Source organism: Fundulus heteroclitus, chromosome 2 (genome assembly GCF_011125445.2).
Source record: "Fundulus heteroclitus isolate FHET01 chromosome 2, MU-UCD_Fhet_4.1, whole genome shotgun sequence".
In the NCBI taxonomy this organism is placed as follows: domain Eukaryota; kingdom Metazoa; phylum Chordata; class Actinopteri; order Cyprinodontiformes; family Fundulidae; genus Fundulus; species Fundulus heteroclitus.
The window spans coordinates 36,708,113-36,729,544 of record NC_046362.1 but is presented as its reverse complement, the minus strand read 5'-3'; the positions used below and the strand labels follow the sequence as shown (position 1 = coordinate 36,729,544).

The 21,432-nt window shown below is 40.8% G+C and overlaps 1 protein-coding gene across 2 annotated transcripts; it reads left to right on the top strand.

Moving 5' to 3' along the window:
- The first annotated feature begins 7,763 nt into the window (after nt 1-7,763).
- On the top strand, nt 7,764-17,258 carry tbxas1 (thromboxane A synthase 1 (platelet)). 2 transcript variants are annotated; one of them, XM_021316655.2, is made up of 14 exons: nt 7,764-7,844; nt 9,366-9,481; nt 9,916-10,009; nt 10,323-10,375; nt 10,470-10,566; nt 10,664-10,780; nt 11,460-11,548; nt 11,633-11,781; nt 12,589-12,719; nt 14,413-14,769; nt 15,360-15,448; nt 15,605-15,742; nt 16,070-16,232; nt 16,458-17,258. In XM_021316655.2, exons 2-14 carry the CDS (start codon nt 9,381-9,383, stop codon nt 16,569-16,571), a joined length of 1,692 nt encoding a protein of 563 aa, XP_021172330.2. In that variant the 5' UTR covers nt 7,764-7,844; nt 9,366-9,380; the 3' UTR covers nt 16,572-17,258. The 2 variants fall into 2 exon arrangements, with proteins under 2 accessions (XP_021172330.2, XP_012718426.2); XM_012862972.3 differs by having other exon boundaries at nt 7,782-7,844; nt 9,363-9,481.
- The last annotated feature ends 4,174 nt before the right edge of the window (nt 17,259-21,432 follow it).

Genomic DNA, 21,432 nt, shown 5'->3' with positions numbered 1-21,432 from the left:
GATTATCGCAACAGCAAACAGGCTTCAAAGGGACGCAACCGGACTTTGGTTCAATTGCGAGCCACCAGACTTGACAAAGACTCCTGGAGAGGTGTGGAAACGTTTTCAGGAAGTACTGAGCAAAAGTTTTTTGTCGTAAAACTGATCCCTACACATCTGACACTGCAGGATGAAGATCTCAATCTCAGTTGATCTCCCACATTTATTTGGGACGTCCAGAAAAATTCAGCATTTCCATTTCACCTGACTGACACTTGATATTCACAGAGGTTTCTGAACTTATTCCACGCATGTTTTGCAGAAACAACCCAATAACATCTCTTATTCTCATCCTAGCCTTGGCAGATGCTCAGCTCGGCATGAGGAATGCTCGAAGTGCCTCCAGCAGCCGGACAGTCTCACACATTGCCTGATTAAATCAGCCACTAAGTATCTGACCACTTAAGGGCACTGATACTAAACACTGAAGATTCAGATAAGCATTCAGCATGGGAAAAAATAAAGTACAGCAGTAACATTACAGCAGAAGTGATTAAAAGGTAATGTTAAACACTTCTGGTTTTTAACACCCATCATCCAAATTACTCCAACATTGATACAACAGAAAGATTCACATACTTCACAGATGTATTGCTCCATAAAGTGTGCCTAATGTCTTCACTGTCAATAAATAGACCAGCACACGTTACAAGATAAGAAAAACAGTGACCTTTGGTCATTTGACTTTGTTTGTATGTTTTTTAGGGGTTTTTAAGATTTTGTTTCTTTTTCTTTGTTTTTCCTTACTCTCTAATATAAGATCTTTTTACTTTTAAGTGCTAAACCTGCGACAGAAATCAGCTTGAAACTGAATTTTCATTCAATATGTTTTTCAGTGGACCGTGAAATCTCTCCATTGATTCCTCCAAATGAGATCAACCGTGCAACTTTTTGTTTGACGAAGGAAAGTAAACACATCTCTGATCCAGAGTTCCACAGGAGTCCCCTTTCCTCTGCGCTGTGGCGGCCCATTGTTTGACTTTCTCATCTCTCAGCAGGCCCCATTCAAATCAGGAGTAATATGATGTAAATCAGTCCGGATGAGGCTTACAGTGACAGCAGCCGGGGCCAGGAAGCCAGGCGGCCAATGATAGCAATGGGAGGCGGCACAATGGAACCGAGAGCCGAACACAAAGACAAATGGGCCATGAAAAGGAGGGCCACTATGGCCAACGCTATGTGCAGAGTAATTGGTTGGTTTTGTCTAGACCGAGCTGAACCCTTTTAAGAAAAGACTGGAGACAACATGGAAATAAGGACATTTCATCTGTGAGGGCTGCGGTTGTCTGAAAACAGCCGTTTTTAAGCTTTCTTTAATTAGAGATTACGATTGAAGACATGGTAATGCAGGGATTTAAAACTCTGACATGGTAATGCTGCAGGGTCATCCGAGGAGGGTGTTTAATGCATTTTAAGTAATTAACCCTCGGCCTTTATAAAGGCGCCCGGGCCTTTAGACAGGGGAGACGCTCCATCTCAGGTGTTCTCCATACAACATCCAACGTAAGCACAAATGTCAGCATTTGATGCGCTGCAACAGACTATAGCTCTTATCTGATTCCCATCAGAACGGTTAAAAGAATCGAGATTAAAGTAATCAATGAAATATTCAAAACAATCTTAATCCATAGTCTCTGACACAGAAAAGACACACAACACTTAGTCGTAGTTGGTCACATAGGTAAAATGCTGGTAAAATATCGAAGCCGGAGGTTAAAATGAGATAAGATTACCTTTTCCATGCCTGTAAATGCTAGAATATTTTCACCTGATCTGAATAAAGGTCATAAAAGTTAAAAGAAGCCTGAAATTATTGTTACCTCTATTTGCTCTGTAGTGTCATAAAAAAAAAACAAATTCATATTTGCTCGGGATGTAGACTGAAGTGGTCTGAAATCAGCTTTTTATTTTATTTTATATGGAAATGAAAGATGCTAAATCCATGCAAACACCCACACAGCTTCTTATTGGTCACAAATCCTTTAAGTGAGTGTTATGATGTGTCTTTTTGACCTAAAACTTCCATAATTCTTTTAATTCACCAACAAATCTAATAAAAAACAAAACAAATCCCATCTAACTTTAGACATAATTTTATCATTTGGAAAAACCCAGCAAGTATTACTTGATATGCAAATTACATTTTTAAGTGTCAATGATTTATTTTTCTTTACATTCAGCCGCAGCAGGAAATGACATATAAAGAGTGAAAAAGCAGAATTGTTTGCGGTGTACGATAAACCCCTCCTGCAGCTGTTTTGCCCTCTTAAAGGCTACCCTGCAAACTGCTCCCTGATGGAGTTTACAGCGATTGTGAATGATGTAAAATGGTCTCAGGGTAAAAAAAAAAAAGAAAAGTGTACATTTTCAGAAGAGAGCAGTAAACACTGCTGAGGGCATAACCAGTGCTCGACAGGTGAAACAAAAAGAAAAAAGAAACGCCTATAATGCAACAACCTTCCCAGGAATGCCTATAAACAGTCATATCTTCAGCGTATATTTCACATTGCATCAAGCCATGCACACAGCTTGGACAGTTTGGCTGTGGGCAGTCTGAGTGAGCTGGTAGAGGAGGGGAGATGGGTGTTCATCGTGTTTCATTTTAGACTCCCAGTGCCCTCTGGCGGTCCTCGGAGCAGGCCGTGCCCAGCCACCTCCTTATTTCTGACTCCAGCGCGTCTCTCCATTAATAGCTTTGTGCCGCTCCAGCTCCCATTGTTATTCCTGCCTGGCTGCATACGGCGCCGGGCTTGTCGCATGTTTATCAGTCCAGAAATATTGTGCAATGCTGCTTTGTTGGAGGGAAGCAGTGAAAAAAGAAAATGCATCTCTCAAAAAATAAATAAATAAATAAAATAAAAAAACCACTGATCATTTGGACTGAATCTTGACAGTTTCACCGGTTTTACTTTTGGGCCAGAGCCCTCCGGTGTTTTATTCCACTGTTGGAGAAATTTGAATTATACATACGGGTTTGTTTATCATTCTGAGAGTCCACGTCCAAAGCTCTGACGGCTGTTTGCGCATCAATTCCTCTGTGATTTGCCACTTTTCTGCAGAAAGATGCTGACAGATTAAGAACATGTTAACTGAACACACACATGCGCTTTGAGTCCGTTTTGTTTCACACCTCACAGCATTTGGATAAGTAAGTATCACTCAGTGTGCATAATTAGGACAGTGTGTCTTCTGAATTCAAATGGCCTACTTGCCCCGAGGATCTGCCACATTTCCTGGAAGACAAACTGCACGTCAGCATCGCGTATGTGCACGAACAGCGGTGCTTGATGAGTGGACTTTTAATTAAAAGTTCATGCATTGAGCATACATTAAGTTGCTCCTTCAAATAATTAAACATCATTACACCATCGGAGTAAAATACTGCAAAATATTTTATTTAAATATTAAACTTTTTTTTAATGTTACGCATTTTTTTCTTCTAATTTCCTGTTTTACTCTGAACAGAATCACTTTTATTTCGCCACAGCTTAATTTTACATTTTCATTTTCAACATTTTTCAGGCGTGTTGCTCACGTTAGACTGAAGCCTTTTATCTGCAAGGTTCCTGCACACAAACAACAAATTTCATGTCGGTTCCACTCGGCTGTCGACGAAAATAAAAATACATTAATAAAAAGAGAAATATAAAAATAAGCTATTTTTGCAAACATGGTTACACAGTGTTATCACAAATGAGAAAGACATGGCTGACATAAATAGATGTAAAGAGCCGTATTTATTACCATGTCCAAAACTAATGAATATGTAAATGAATAAATAATGTGCATAAACATTTGTCCTCCTAAAGTGTAGAAGGTAGTGACAGCTGAATGTGAGTTTATAAAGGGAGGATTAATCTGATGAGGAGAAGGAAGTGAGGGACACTGAGAGCAGGAGCTTAGAGACTCAACAAACCAGCACATTATGGAGAGATTTAAAAGCTCTATGTGAAAAAAACACACTCTGTTGCCTCTTTCACAAAACATTTATGTCATAAACCTGCAAACATGACCCCGTCTGGACACTCACAAGTTACATCCATCCATCCATCCATCCATCCATTTTCCGTCACGCTTGTGGTGCCTATCTCCAGCATTCAGTGGGCGAGAGGTGGGACAGGTTGCCAGTCTGTCGCAGGGCAACTAACAAATTATAAGGTTGAGAAATCAATGTCCTGCCCTGCTCTGAGCTTTCAGAAATAAGGCAAGCAGGGCGAGCCGACCGGAGGCGTCGTGCATCATACAGTTCTTCTCAAAACAAAACTGTTAGTCACACAAATTGCACGATCGTGGCTGCATTCAGATTTCTGCTGGTCAAGTCTCCGCTAGGTGCGGAGCCCATCCCCCCACGTCCTGCCCTCCTCCGCTGCGGTGGCGGGCGCCTTGGCCCTCTGGCGCGTTGACGGTCCTCGGGTTTGGGGCGATTTCCCGGGTGGGCGCCGGCCCATTCCCGGCGGTGGCTTCGCGGGGCCTGGCCCCCCGGGGGGCGGCCGGGGCCCCTGCCGCGGGGGCGGGGCGCCCCTGGGGCCTCTGGCCCCCAGGGCCCATGGCCAGGACCACTTCAGCGCGGCCGGCTGCCGGCGGAGCCCACGGGCTCGTCCCCGCGGCTCTTGGGGGCGTCGGCATTGCGGTGGCTGGGGGAGTTCCTCGGGGTCGTCTCTCCTCTTTCCTCGGGGGGGGGGGGGGGGGGGGGGGGGGTTGCAGATTTCCTGTGAGGGCCCCTCTCGGGCGCACTGCTTTGGGGGCCCCTTTGGGAGTCCGGGGTTACGGGTCCCCTGACTCCTGCCTCTGTGCTCGGGGAAGGCGGGTCTTCGGTTCTCCACAATCACTATCAAGCTATTTCTGGATAATTTTCACCTAAACTAGTGCACTCTCACAAACTCCCACAGGTGCTGGGTCCCAGGTATTAAATGTTCACTTATATACAGAAAGGCTATAATTTATTTACTTTCTTTTACTTTTTTTTTTTTTTTAGGTATCACATTACACATGTCAACTTAAATAATAATACATATGATTTAGCAATGGTATCAAGGTGTTACACGATTGTATCTGTTGCTTTATGTCTGTTGGTTGTGCTGTTCTTTTTGTGTCTCTTTCCAGGTGATGGAGCAGAGCACGTTTTATCATTCTCTTCCTTTTATCTCTTCTTTCTTTCACCTATTCTTTCTTTTTTTTTCTCTTCTCGTTTTTCTTTTACTCTCCTACTTTCCCATTGTAGTGTCCATATAATTTGAAATTCTCCCTGCAGGAATCACAATAAAGCTACTTACATGCACAAATCAAGCGGAGCATTATGGCGAAAGCTGTTTGCTCCACTTGTGAAAGTAAAATCTGTCGAGCTCTATTTGGCATTAAGATATCAATTCTTATTGCCACATTGCTAGACAGGACACTGGGGGGGAAAAAATAAAATTCTGCTGGTATTGTTTCTCTGATGCTTACAGGCTGAAGAGAAATCCATCCTTCCCATCCATGTTTACGTCCACAGAGCTCATCTGCAGTTTCTGCCAAGACCATCTTTGCAGAAAAAGGTCCTTCTCATATGCTGCTGATGAGTGTCATTTTTTTGCCCATTCTGTGATTTATATGATAGCATACATATACATACAAATAATACATTTACAAGACTTAGGTTTTTGTTTATCGGGTTCAAAGTCAGCAGTTTTAGCTTGTAAATGGGGCAAAAAGAAATCAATCCACCTGCAGGCTGTAAAAGAGATTCACAATCTATCAAAACAATGGTGTTTACAAAGGTGTTTTCATTGCTTTTTAATACAATTTTTTATAGATTTAAATACATTTCTTAATTTTTCTAATCAAAACAGACATTGCAACAGCTGAAACGGAAACTAACAACGTTGCAGGCTGGTTTCGTAAACCTAGAGCGCCTGGTGAAATCAAATGGCGTGTGAGTGCCCTCTGCAGACAATCCAGAGATTCAGCAGCTTTGTGGTTCTCCTGTGTTATTTACATAGTAGAGGTCAAACATGGATTTTTCCACTGAATTATTGCTCCATGGCTCAGCTTGTGGCCCATGTTGGAGGGAAGCTGTTAATTAATTCATAAAATCTGCTTGAACTGCACCTCTTTCTATTGGCATAATCCTGATTATTGAATGAGAATGGCAGATGTGAGATCATCTGATGAAATAATAATATTATTAATAATAATAATAATAACTGTTTTAACAAACTCAGATAACTACTCATTATGCTGCAAAGGTGTGTTAGCAGAATTATAAAGTACTAAACCAGTGAAGCGATCCAGCTTAATGTGTTCATGACGTTCTGAGGACAACCCGATGACTCTTTGGGATCCATCCAAAGCAAACATGGTGGTTTGTGAGGAGTCGTCATTTAAAAAAATCAGTAATCCCACATGGTTGATGAGTTACCGATCAGCGACAAAGGGCAGGCAAGGAAAGAAGCCGTTATGATCAAGCTGAAGGACAATGAGTGTTCAGACAAAAAAATACTATGACTACATTTCTCCTCATTTGAGAGCTCTTCAGCGAATTTCCCTCATTTTTATTTATTCATTTATGAAGCACGAAAATAACCTCAACTTGCAGTCAAATTCTGTGGAAATCTGCCGCAACAGAAGAAGACAATAAAATACGTATATTAGTGTTGTAAAATTTTTTTTTCTGTTTTTGCTCTTTTCTGACTCTTATATATTTCAGATCATCAAATGAATTTAATTATATTTCATTTAAGCATTTGCAGTCTGGACCAGCGTTTGTCTCACCAAAAATGTCATTACGAGAACACACAACGACAATAAAGCTTCTTGATTCTTTAATGACACAAAAATCTATTCATACCAACCTGGTCCTAAATAAAAAAAAAATAAAAACACAAGTGCCTCCTAAAAGAGCTAGTTTAAATCACTGTGGGTGAATATTGGCCCTCTCATCTTTTCAGAATTGATTTATTTCAGCCATATTGGAGGATTTTAAATATGTCACTGTGCAGATTCTCAGTTATCCGGGTCATCGCAGCAGCAAACAGGCTGAAATCGGAGGCAACCAGACCTCCACTCAGTCCTTTCTGAAAACGTTTCGACACCTATCGTTGTAAATTCTGGTGGCTCGCACTTGACAGGTGGCTAAATCTTGGAGAAGTTGCAGATAATGAGGCAAAGACTTCTACAGGCCAATTTATAAAGACTTACGGCAATCAAAGTGTGAGAAGATAAAGCCAAAAAACAGTTAAAAAAGCAAACAACAACAAAAAAAAGCATCATGTTAGCAAAGAAGCCAAATGTTTCAGTTGAGCTAATTTGAATATAAAGCTTAAAATCGGAAAATAAACCATCATCATTGTATTTTTGATATTATTTGACATGTGGTCCTATTTACTATGAAATTAAAGAAAATAAATAAAAATAAATAGTGTGGTTATTAAAGTATGAATGCCTTCTATAGATCTCAACCTGTTAGTAAAATAATTTGCCCTAATTAAAAACAAAATGTTTCCATTTGCATCACCATTTGTGCTGGTGGAACAAGTCTTTCTTGAAATCCAGTTTGGGGGGAGCGGGGGGTGACATGCCTACTTTAGTCAGTTTATTTATTTTTATTTATTGTGAGTGTTTCAAATTGATCTAATAATTTTTAGCAGCGGTATAAACGATGAAGGAGCCGTTATGTGGGTTTTAGCGTGGAACCCCATGTCGTATCACTCCTGAACAAAAGGGGACAGTAAAGGTCAGCGCTCCGTGTTGAGCTACGAGCTCATGGTTAATAAAGAAGAACTCTGCAGTTTGGTAATGTTTACAGTGGGAGCAGAGGACAGGAGCAGGTGAGCGATCGCCACTTTATCAGGGGTTTTAACTGTTATTATTAACTCGTTACAATATTATATTAACACTAAAGCTTAGGAGAACCTGCAACAGAGACTTAGCAGGAGAATGTGGCTTAAGATGAACCTGCGTCACGGATGAATAAGTGTTTTATGTTTCAGTTTCCCTGTTTGTTATAGTCATGATGATGGTTATTATACACACACTTGTGTCCGCGGTACATTTTTAAATTGATGTTTAATTATCAGCGCTGAACGGTCATCTCTTTTGCGTAGTAAGCCAAGTTTGCGTCTTTAATGTGGGGGGCGCGGGTTCGAATCCCGGTAAGGTCAGGTAGCGCTTCGACAATAAAATGCTTTCGACTCAGTAATACAAACAGTACTGGTGGATATAGACGGGATCGTACGTCATCGTGTGTCGTCATCACGTGAGTGGTGTTTTAACTGGAACAAGCAGAACAGTTCTGCTCCAAAGGTTTTTTGGGTCAAAAGGTGACTGTGGTTCTGATGTGAGGCTCCAGCAGCACAGAGCTCTTCTGTTTCACATTAGATAGAAATGAATGCATTGCAAAACCAAATATATTAATAAAAAAATACTACAAAATGTCTTTACTTCCATCAAAAGGTTAAAATGAATGCAGAGAATGGCGCATTTCCGGTGTTTTGGTGATTCTGGCTTACAGGAAATGGAGCCCTTAATGCTTTCTTGTAATTTTGTAATATCCATCCATCCATCCATCCATCCATCGGTGGTCTCAAACTTATCTGAGATCACAAGGGCAACAGGTCCAGGAGGGACACCCTGTCATCCCCAGCAACATCCTCCAGCTCAGTCTGGGGGATCCCATGGGCTTCCCAGGGCAGATGGGATATGTAGTCCCCTCCACCCTCTGGGTCTTCCCTGGGGTCTCCTCCCAGTTGGACGTCCTTGGAAAACCTTCAAAGGGAGAGATCTGATGAGATGTCCTGCTAACCGACTCCTATCGATGCAGAGAAGCAGTGACTGTACTTGGAGCTCCATGGCTGAGCCGGCCACCATATGGAGGGTTTTAATTTTAGCCGTTTTTATCAGGGAATCTTACATCTGACCAATAAAAAAGTTTTTTTGATACAGAAATACATTAGCAGCCTGTTGAAAAGTATGTCCATGTAGTGTATAATATGCATTCAGTACTTCATAACTGCATCGGGGCATGGAGATGAACTGGCGGCTCTGCTGAGGTGTCATGAAATCCTCACTGAATGGGCTTTGCTACTCAGTTCTGCCAAAAGGCTTTTTATTAACTGTAAGATAACATCCTGATTAAAATAATTAATAGAAAGAAATACATGAAATAAATGTTTGTGTTGAATTAATCAATACAATTATCTATTGAGGTGTGAATGTTTGAGTTTGAGCAGAAATTTAGCCACAGAAGGTTAAAGCAAATACAACAATATTCACAACAGATTAGTTTCAATCTCAATAAACTAATTTCCTTTTTGTTCTTCAGTAAAAACCTTGTTTCATGTTGACAGCAGAGAACCAGCTCCACCATGGAGGCTGTCGGTGACCTTCTAAATGTCTTTAACGTTGAGGTCAGCAGGACGTCGGTGACGGTCAGCCTCTTCATCATTTTCCTCTGTCTCCTGTACTGGTGAGTAGCTTCCAGCGTATCTTCCGTTTTCACTTAGACTTAGACTTAGACCTAGACAACTTTATTGTCATTTTGTATGTACAGAGTGCATACAGAAGGAAATTTCATTGCATACAGCTTACGACAGTGTAATGGGATTTCAGGTGGAATAAGGCAGCATTACAATACAATATAGATCAGATGTAACAGTGCAGGAGAAAAACAGTGTGCAGAGAATGTTTAACCATTGTTTATGTGCAAAAATAAACAATGGTTGTTTATCTCAGGCCTTTTGGAAGTATGTCGGGTCATTTGATCTTGTATTAATGTAATAAATAGTTTATTTTATGAAAATGGGAGCACAAATGAACGCAACTGGGTAGAAATAGCTGCTGATTCTGGAGGGCAAAGTTTTTATTGGATCACTGAAAACCTCCTCCTCTCGTGGCGTGTAGGTACTCGGTCTATCCTTTCTCAGTCCTCTCTCGTTGTGGCATCAACCATCCAAAGCCGGTGCCTTTCTTTGGCAACATATTCTATTTCCGTGAGGTAAGATACCCTTCAACAAGAAATATGAATCATTTTAGGGCTGCTTGAGATGAGAAAAGACGTGATAATATTGTTGAATGCAGGGATAATGGTAAGACTTGTGATTATTAAAGAAATGTCTTTCTGCTTTGGGTTCATAGTAACAAGACGCCATAATGTTTCGTCTGTCTAGCTACTGAAAAAAAATAAGTTTATCCAACGTTAAACAACATGTCCAGGCATAGAGATCCTGAATGCAGCATTTGCATCTGTTTCATACAGAGTTTAGCCTCCAGCTGACTTGGGTCTGACGTTGTTCCTAACATCATTTCAGGGTTTCTTCCAACCAATCTCTGAACTTATAAAAACGCACGGCCGAGTATGTGGGTGAGTCTCATTTCTCTCTCAGTGCAGCGTGAAACGAACAGCCGACTTGCTGTGAAGAGGCTCGGTGCGTTTTGACCTCGCTGTTCTCTTCCAGGTATTATTTGGGCCGCAGACCCGTGGTGGTGGTAGCAGACCCCGACATGCTCAGATCAGTCATGGTCAGGGATTTCGGGAGCTTCCCTAACAGAATGGTGAGGTCCATCTTAACATGCCACTTCAGAAGACGCTAAATGACGCTTTGGAGTTATTAAACTCTCCTGTGTTGCTTTTTTCTTTATTTCTCTGCAGCAATTTAAATTTGCCACCAAGCCCATGACCGACTGTCTGCTCATGCTGAGGAACGAGCGGTGGAAGAGGGTCCGGAGCATCCTGACCCCGTCCTTCAGCGCCGCCAAGATGAAAGAGGTGAGATCATAATTATCTGTTTATGTCCCTTAAACCTTTTTCACCTTTTTCTTGTCACAGCCACAAACTTTAACGCACATGGGATTTATATGATTCACCAGCATGAAGTAATGCATATTTATGATGTGGAATGAGAAAGATTTATGGTTTTATTTTATTACACATAAATATCAGAAAAGTGTAGCATGCATTGGTTTTAGATCCTAGAGTCATAATTTTGTGGAAAACTGTTTGTATAATTATCTCTACAGCGCCGTGTGTTGCGTTGTCGCATAAAATCCTGCCAACAACACATTTACGTTGTTTTTTTAACCTGAAAAGGTGCAGAAAGTTCCAGATAAATTTTGCAATAAAATCAGCAATGCTACTTTAATGAAGACTTGTATTTTTACAACAGGGGACAGATTTTTCTTTTCTCTGTCATACTGACGTGTTTCAGATCAAAAAATACATTTTGATTTTAGATAATCTGAGTAAATATAAAAAGCAGTTTTCAAAACTAATAACTGGTTGTTCCAACACGCTTTGCAGCATTTACTGACACGCAGACTTTGTTATAACTTATAATAAGTGATTTAATTCAGTCACATTGTAGGTTTTTGTCTGGTCTGTGTCTCCCTCCCTCAGACAGTATTTATGAAAAGACAAACGATAATTTATTTATCTTCTTCTGCTGTAGATGGTTCCGCTCATCAACACAGCCGCTGATGCACTGATGAAGAACCTGAAAGTCCATGCTGACTCTGGGGAGGCGTTCGACATCCACAGGTAAGCCAAGGTGAGCGCTGCCCATCGTTTTTCTCTTTTTCTGTCAGGTTTCAACTCATTTGTTCCCTTTTGTTCTGTCGGTAGGTGTTTTGGCTGTTTCACCATGGATGTTATCGCCAGTGTGGCGTTTGGCACTCAGGTGGACTCACAGAACGACCCGGATGATCCGTTTGTCCGCCACGCTCAGATGTTCTTTTCCTTTTCGTTCTTCAGGCCTCTCATGTTGTTTTTCAGTACGTCAGAAAACTTTATTTCACGCAAATCTTAGGAGGAATCCCACTAATACTAGAATGTAACCTGGGTTATTTAGATTTTTTTTTTTTAGCTAAATCAAAAGAATCAGCATCAAAAGGTTTTTTTTTTTATTTAATTCAGTGTTTACACTGTAAAGAGGGAACTAAAAATAAGTAAATTTTTCTTTAAATTAGTGTATTTGCCCTTGATTTGAGCAGGTAAATAAGATTATCTGCCAATGGAATAAGATTTTACCACTTCAAATAGGAACAGCTCATCTCTATCATCTTATTTCCAGTGCAGTATATCTAATTCTCTTATTTTAGGAGTCAAAATACTCATTCCATCGGCAGAACATCTTATTTACCTGCTCAAATCAACAACATTTTCCTTATTTTTAGTTCCCTTTCTGCAGTGTATAAACAACTTGGCATGGTGCTGCTATGCTATTCTCACTGTATGGTATTAACACAAACATGTATAACATGATTTAATAACAGGAAAGAGATTATATTATTATAATAACAATGTTTATTTATTTCTGTTTGGATTTTAAACAGACAATATGCTAAAAATATAGAATAAATTAAGAGTAACTTTAAAACGGGCTGGATATTTCTGCTTTGGTCATTCAAATATCCCATTTAAAGGACTTTAAACAGTAGAATTGCTAAGAGAGAAGCTTTTTGCATTTTGGTAAAGCTCGCTGTACCGTGATAGCAGCAACCAGCCCGTGCCTTTACACATCTCCTTTATAAGTTTGCATTTATTCTGAATAGCTGATCTTTTGGTCTTCTTGTGCACAGTTGCTTTTCCCAACATCATGGCTCCCGTTGCGAGATTCATCCCAAACAAAAGACGAGACCAGATGAACGGGTTCTTCATCAACATCATTCAGAAGATCATAAAGCAGCGAGAAGAACAGCCTCCCAATCAGGTGGACCTCACATTTGAGCTCTAAGCGGGTCTTAGAAAGTATTCACAACCACAGATGTCATTGTGTTTTATTGGGATTTTGTGTGAAGGACAAAACTAGTTAGTGCACATTGTTGGTTGGAAGGAGAATTGGACAGGTTCTTTTGTTTGTTAGAGAACATCAGAGAACATCCAGCATCATGGAGGCCAGGGAACCCAGCAGACGGGTCATGGAGGAAGTTCTGGTCCAGTTTCCAGCAGGATCAGGTTCTACAGAACCTCCCAGAGTTCTGATCATCATGTGGACCTGGAGAGAGGATGGACCACCTGCAGACCTACCAGGACATGGACGTCCACCTGGACTGACAGGCTGGACCAGGAGAGCATTGATCAGAGAAGCATGAGGACCATGGTGGCTCTGGAGGAGCTGCAGAGATCCACAGCTCAGGAGAGAGAATCCGCTGACGTTAAGTCTACTAATCTGAACTTTATGTAAGAGTAACAGTAAGAAAGTCACTGTTGAAGGAAAACCAGAAGAAGTCACCCTGGTCAGTGAACACTGAACACTTGCCTTCCAATGGTTAGGGTGGTGGCAGCATCATGCTGTGGGGATGCTTTAACTCAAATGAGTTAAATCTGGAACAATCCTTCTGAGGCTGAGGAGCAGGACAACCACCCTGAGCATACAGGCAGAGATATTATGGGATGGGTTGGATCAAAGCAGATTAATGTGTTAGAATGAAGTCAAAGACTGAAAGATTGCAGAGTAACAGAAGCTCTCTGTCTGGTCTGACTTAGCTTGACTTATTTTGCAGCGAAAGACGACCACAAACGTCCTTCACTAAATGTGCAAAGCTGGTTTCACAAACTATTGACCCAACGAAGCTGAACAGAAATGTCTTTCACACTTTTCAGTTTTTTATTTGTTACAAAATACTGAAAGCAATGTGATGTTATCTTGTCCACTTCACAATTCAGCACTACTTCCATAAAATCCCAGTGAAATACTCTGAGGTTTGTGGTTCTAAGTAGGACTGGGCCTTTATCGTATCGTTTTATCGTTAATTATCGTTAATTATCGTTAATTATCGTTAATTGGGGTTTATCTTGACAATGATAAATTGCAACTAGTGATGTCTGAAAGCACAAAAACTGCCAGTATTGCCAGCATTGTTATTTTAGCTGCACTGCAAAAAGGGTACAAAAAGTAAGTACATTTTCTTGAAATAAGTGTATTAGTCCTTGCTTTGAGCAGGTAAATAATCTTATCTGCCAGTGGAATAAGATTTTTGCACTTAAAATAGGAACAACTCGTCATCTTATCCAATTATCTTATTTTAGGGTAAAAGTACTCATTCCATTGACAAATAAGATTATTTACCTGCTCAAATCAAGGACTAATACACTAATTCCCTTTTTGCAGTGTTTTCTCCACTGTTTCTTTACAGCATCAATGAATGCATATGAATTAAAATGGAAGTAAATGTCATTACTGTGTTCAGTTTAGCAGTAAAAATCACATTTCTTTATGTGACCACCGTCCTGATGAAGCATATTTCGAATTTCATTTTAATATATGTTACATTATAAAGTATTCTAAAGACGGTATTTGTATTTATGGGGTTAGTCACAGCCACAAAGTTACCTAAAAAGAACTGCTAATAGTCTTTTATCATCCCTTTTATCGTTGAAAAGTAAATGTTGTTTGCTTGTAGAGGCGTAGAGACTTCCTGCAGCTGATGCTGGACGCTCGGACCGGCAGAGAGAGCGTCTCTTTGGAGCATTTTGACACAGCAAAGCACTCTGACGAGCTGGATCACAGGAGGCAGCAGACACAGCCGTCCTCCCCGGATCAGGAAAACGGCTCCCCGCACACGCAGGAGTCGCCCGTGAGGCGCCCGCAGAAGAAGATGATGACGGAGGACGAGATCGTGGGCCAGGCCTTCGTCTTCCTGCTGGCGGGCTACGAGACCAGCAGCAACACGCTAGCCTTCACCTGCTACCTGCTGGCCCTCAACCCCCAATGTCAGCGCAGAGTTCAGGAGGAGGTGGACGACTTCTTCACCCGACACGTACGTGTGTTGCCTTTTGGTCCGATCGGATCTTTGTCCTTCTTGCTTGGTCTGTTTTTGGCTGCTCTTGGTTTGAAGGAAGGAAACCGTCTTCTCATCCAGAGAAGACGGCTCACCTGCTACTACCATCTAATGTAGAACAGATTACTAGATCAATGTGTGCTTCTGTGCTTTTTTGTCTCTCTTGTTGTGTCTCTGTTCTGTCTTCTGTAAGCCCCAGTCGGTCGAGGCAGATGACCGTTCATACTGAGCCTGGTTCTGCCGGAGGTTTTTCCTTCCCGTTAATGGGGAGTTTTTCTTCCCACTGTCGCTTCATGCTTGCTCAGTATGAGGGATTGCTGCAAAGCCATGGACAATGCAGACGACTCTCCCTGTGGCTCTACGGTTCCCCAGGAGTGAATGCTGCTTGTCGGGACTTTGATGCAATCAACTGGTTTCCTTATATAGGACATTTTTGACCAATCTGTATAATCTGACCCAATCTGTATAATATGATTGAACTTGACTTTGTAAAGTGCCTTGAGATGACATGTTTCATGATTTGGCGCTATATAAATAAAATTGAATTGAATTGAATACCTGTTTTCTAGGAGTCACCCGATTACTCAAATGTCCAGGAGCTGAAGTATCTGGACATGGTTGTGTGTGAAGCCCTGCGGCTCTACCCTCCTGGCTTCAGGTAAGGGAGGAAGACCGGAGAGGAGAAAAGGATCTGTTGCAGATTTTCTTTTTTTTTCTTTTTTTATTTAGAAACATGAAGTGATTTTTTTGTTGCAAGGGGAAAAGCAAAGTGAGTCAGAGTAATAAAAACTAAAGAGCATTGTTTCTCGTTAAGGTTTGCTCGGGAAATTGACCATGACTGCGTGGTGAACGGCCAGTTTCTTCCCAAAGGAGCGACGCTGGAGATCCCTGCAGGATTTCTGCACTATGACCCGGATCACTGGCCCGAGCCGGACAAGTTCATCCCTGAGAGGTCCTCCAGCTCTCCCTGTGACTTACAGACTGGCTTGTTGTAGATATTGTTAAACGTTTTATCATCATTCCTAATGTTTCACTACTTTATTCTGGCCCAAACTATGTAAGGTTTTTCTGTGGTTTGGTTCTGAAAGTGTCTTTAATAGAAGAAATGCTTTATAAATGAGGTCAAAAACGGTGTTTTATCTCAGAGTTTGGAGGATTAGTTTAAAGAAGTGCTAAAACAGTTTAAAAAAAGCCTTGTTTCTAACTCAAGGTGCAACATTTTCCATGAATCTCTTGTTTTTTTGTTTTTTTATTTTGTAAAAATGCGTCTCCCCTCCAGGTTCACAGCGGAGGCGAAGGCGAGTCGGCATCCGTTCGTGTACCTGCCGTTTGGGGCTGGGCCGCGTAACTGTGTGGGAATGAGGCTGGCCCAGCTGGAAATCAGAATGGCTCTGGTGCATCTGTTCCAGCGCTTCAGCATCCAGGCCTGCTCTGAGACCAAGGTGGGTCGGCTCAGCAAGCGGCCGCTTCGGTTTAAAGTGGCCGCCGCTGATGAAAACCAGCAGCGTGTCTTTGTTTTTATCTGTGAATAACTAAAAACAAGGTAGGAATGATAAAAAAAGAAGTTATATTTACCAGTTAGGGGGCCAGTCAATTGTGTCAAATGTGTATTAAAAAGACATATTGTATACATTATTTTATTTTTCTTTCACATTTTTATGTTTCAGGTTCCTCTGGAACTGAAATCCTCCAGCACTCTGGGGCCCAAAGACGGCATTTATGTGAAAATCACCAGTAGGGACAGAGGAGAAGGACCAAAAGATTCTCCGTCAGATGATTAGGAACTCGCCTGTAATCGTTTGGCTTCAGGAACAAAGGCTGCATGCTGTGATTAAGGGTTAGCAGAATGAAAAACAGTCCAGTAACAGTAGGTTTCCCTGCTTCTCTGGGTACAGGCGGACACCTGATGCCTGAAATATCTCCTCCTGATTTACATAAAACTATTTACATGGTTACTGAAAGTTTGCAAACCCTAATTACTGCTCGTTGTGTCCGGACGGCGCTGTGGATCAGCACAGAGACGGGCCGGGGTCCAAGTGCTCTTCACATCTAATCGCGCTACGTAAGATTGATTGCAGATTTAAAATAACACAGAGGAAAGCAGCGTCTCTTTAAAATTGTTTGGTTGATAAAGAACGACGCCTTAGAGGCCTCTTGGTTCTGGACAGTCAGTGAAACCTGCTGAGCAGCCGCTACGTTCTTAACCTGTGAGGAAATTAATTACTGCACTTTTTGATTTTATCATATTTTATTGCAAATGGTTTTTGAATTTTAGGTCATTTTGGTGTTTGAAAAAAAAAACCTGTGATATAAAGGAATATATATGAAACAAGCTGTGATTGATTGTTTAAATTAAAAAATGTGTAAAATAATACAACAGTTGGGGAGTTGGTCACATCTCGTACCTCATGCCTTGTTATAGATTTACATTTTCCTCTTTCTGTTGTTAAGTTTGCAAAACAATCACACAGGGGAAATAAAAATGTACATCTTTAGATTCAAGAGCGTATATTTTTTAATTTAAGAGCACAATTTCTTCATTTTAGTCTCAAAAGTTGTGCTCCTCACCCTGAAAACTCTTCTCTCATAAGCACCAGTTTTCTAGCAAATATTCAAGCTACTCTCCCTCAAAATGAACTTCTCTGCCCTCAGATTTATTGCCTCCTGCACATATTGTCTCTCCTCCAGTTTTTCACCGTCTCCCGGCGCTCTAATCTCCTCTCTGCACAGATAAACTTGCTCTATCAGACCGTTCCTCTGTTACAGGTGCGGTCCGCTCGCCCCCAGACCGACGCTTGCCTTGTAACAGGTCCAACCAGTAGAACCACAGTGAAAAAATACCATTGGGTTCCTGCTTTAACGTGATTAAGCACAAACATGGCCGAACACTATGATAAGTTACTGATTATTTAAAGGCAAAAGATGTAGGAGATATTTTCAACCTGGTTTTCTTGGGTTTTTTTCATATGAATCTTGCAAGATATTCGAGACGAATATTTGGGGACCTCAGTGAACTTCAGCATTACACAAAGGAAACAATTTGCACATTAAAGAGTGATTTACTTTTAATTTAGAACATTTATTGTAAACATTGAAATGCATGGTAAAGAAATTACACCCTGCAACGAATGTAGCTCTTCAATCACGTTGTAAATAAAAAATATATTATCTAATCATCACATCGTGTTTTGTTGTTTTTGTGTTGAAATAATTCATCCAGCATCTGAACATCAAATCCACATTTGCCCTCATTGAGGCAATTTATCTTCATTGATAAAAGACATTAATTCAGAGCCAAACGCTGTTCTCTTTGTGGCAGTAAGACTATTTTCTGACAGTTTTTATATTTAACTTACTTCCATCAGTTTTGAATGCCCATATAATCCTTGCAGGACCATAGGGGGCGCTAGCGCCGATCTTTGTCAGGGTTCTGTATGCATAATAGGTCCCCAGTCAATCACAGAGCAACACAGAGATGTACTGTAAGTAAACTTTATTTATATGGCTCCTTTCTCAGAACGAAACCACTAACTACTTTAGTTTCATCAGATGGTTTCCTGGTCCAGATTCTCCTTTTAAACAGTTTAAACTTGTCCACAAAGGATGAGGTTGGGGGCCATTGCAGAACCTAAATGATCGCCTGCTTCATCCATTTCAAAGCTAGTTTAAGGACGTTTGGGATTATTGCCTTGTTGCAGCACACACACACCACCATGCTTGGCAGTCGGTACATTTCAGCTTGCTTAATTCCTCCAAACATGCTTCTTGTCCTCCTGGCCTTACAGCTCCATCACTGTGGACCGTGACGCTGTTGTCCTGCTAGTTGTCAATACATCACTGAGTACGGACCGTGCATTAAAGCTGGACATCCTCCATTCCTCCTAAGACGAGTGGTCAAATATCCGTCCAGAATGATCCCAGAAGCTTCCTGATGGCCACAAAATGTTGGGTTTATATGGAGCAGCTAAAAGTCATTTATTATCCAATTACTGGTGCAGGTGCATTAATGAACAGGGAGATCTTTAAGCCTACTTCATGTTGTCAGGCAGGTTCTATTTAAACCATATCCTGCTTCTGATGGTCTGGTGTGACTGGTGAACCAAATGATTGCTGTTAGTCATAGTTAATAGATTTAATGATCTGAAACCTTAAAATGTGATAACAGGGGGAAGCTGTACGGAGGGAATTAGTTTTTCACAGCTCTGTGTGTGCTGTGAAGATCTCTGAGATTAACTTCCCTTTAAATAAAGCACTTCATGATTGTTTTAGGCCAATAAATTCCAGCTGGTCTTTGTTTTGCGATGAATGATCCCGAAGATAACGTGTCTGGAGCTCAGCCAGGGATCATGGCCGCACTGTGGGAAACGTTCTGGCTGATCCAGATTCAGCAACAGGAGGGATTGGACCAGATGCTTGTGAATTAACCCACCGAGCAACAAATCCGTCTAATACTGCAGTAATACTGTGGTATACAGCAGTGTTACCGTGGAAAAACACCCCAGTTTCTTTTCATGAGGAACGATTCTCCTTTAACTAAAGAGGTCAAGGTGATAGTCAACTATACAACATCATGATGTATGTACGGTCACGTTGTGACCTGCATAGTTAACCTGCGGATTAACGGGTCAACCATTGACCCGTTACTTGCACGCAACTTGGTAGGTTAACTGTGGGATAATCATTTCTGAGCATAAGCAGCAACAACCAAGGAGACAGCTTCTTTTATTCAACTTACCAAGTCGTTTGTAAATGTTAGGTAGAGAAATAAAGGCTGTCACAATTTGTCTAATGAATTGAGGACCTCGATTACAAAAATGTATTGAATCAAATGATCTGCCTTGAGGCTTGGTTAATTATATTTATCTATTTACCACACTGTCTTCTAGCTGGGTAGCTGGTTACCACTAATGATAACCTACCCGGCTAGAAATCTGTGAGAAAGGGTGGAATTAAAACAATCATTATAAATAAAAACATGGATACAACAAAAAATACAAATTGTGTTTGCATTTAAATGCAAGAATGTCTTGAATAGTTTTTAAGGATAAAATAATAAAATATATTATCTGGATCTCAGGCTGACTTAATTGAGAAAAAGAGGCGGAGAAGGGATGTAGGAATGATCTATGGTCGTCTTTGCTTGTAAATACTCCTCCATCACAACACGTCTTCATATAGGAGACGCATCGGGAAAATAAGACTGACAAGTTTGTCCCCTTTTGGCATCTCAAAACAGAAATAGTGATGCAACAAGGCGCCTCCCAGTGGGTGTATTTATAAACTAATTCTAAGTTATGAGAACGCTTTCATTTTTGATGGGATGTTGTCAGACTTTGGCAGAATATGTATTTATAAAGCAATAACAGATTTTTCCCAATTAAAAGCCAAATTAGTTCCACTCTGTCCCTTTAACTATGTTGACTAGGACAAATGATAATGTCGAACAAACCAAAATAAAGGCATGTTGACAGCGGCTGTCATCCAAAGGAAATTTTCAAACTCAAAAAAACATTCAAGGACTTTCAAGGACAGGAGTCTTATGGCAGTTTTCTAAAACTTTCCAGTGGACCCTTGGGAACGCTGGTATTTCATTTCCCAGTAACAGGATGTATTCCCTGAGTTGCTGGTCATATTTCCCTGCTGATGTCTTTAGTTTCCAGAGATACAATCATACTGGATAGCATTAAGTTTTATTTCTGAAACATATTTCTTGCTTTATCTGTAAAAAGAATGCTTTCTGTTTGTGGGCCTGTTTGAAAATGTACCACCTGATGGCGCCAGATTCTTTTAGCTCTGAGAAACTTCACCGTGACAGATAAACATTGTTTTTTTATCACTCCTAAGATTTTAGAAAGAAAACAACTTTTTAATACATTCAAGTTTGCTTTGTCATCTGAACACAACTGCATTAAACTTTAAATACTCATCTATCAATACAAACTTTAGTTATATGCATGGGTAATAGGTTAATATTCACAATTAAATCATGTTTCTGGATCACTTCCTGATATTTGACTGCTTCAGTTGTCCATCACTTGTAAACAAAGATTAATTATAGATTCAAGGTTGACAAAAAAAAGTAAGGATCAGCTTGAAATGAAGAGCTCAACACCCCATTTCATATTTCCAAGCCATAAAAGCTTTAGTTTTATTGGGACATCTGTCTGTGGAGCGTTCCTGACGACCTGCAGACAGAGATGTCCTCCTCTGCTCTCCCTCTCAGTCTGTCCATGTCTGAAATAATAAATCAAAGATGTAGCTGCAGCCTTTCTCCAGATTTTATTTCAGTTTTGCACTTTTCATTTACAGTGTCCGTCATATTGAACGCTTGACTGGATATTGTGGATCTATGGTTAGGGGTGTGACAGCGGGCCGTCTCTGTTCTCTGTTCTCTGTTCCCTGAAAGAAAACCTTCATCTCAGAAAGAATTTGCATCAGTGAAAATAAATGCCCACCGAACAGCTTTATTATTTTTTCTAATAACCATTAGTTACAGTTCCTAGGAAGATTATTCACACTCATTGAAATTTCTAATTTAATTAAGGTCCAGACTTTGACTAGGCCATTCTAACACATTAACATGATCTGAACCATCCTGTTGTATCTGAGGCTGCGTGTTTAGGGCCGTCCTGCAGGAAAGCG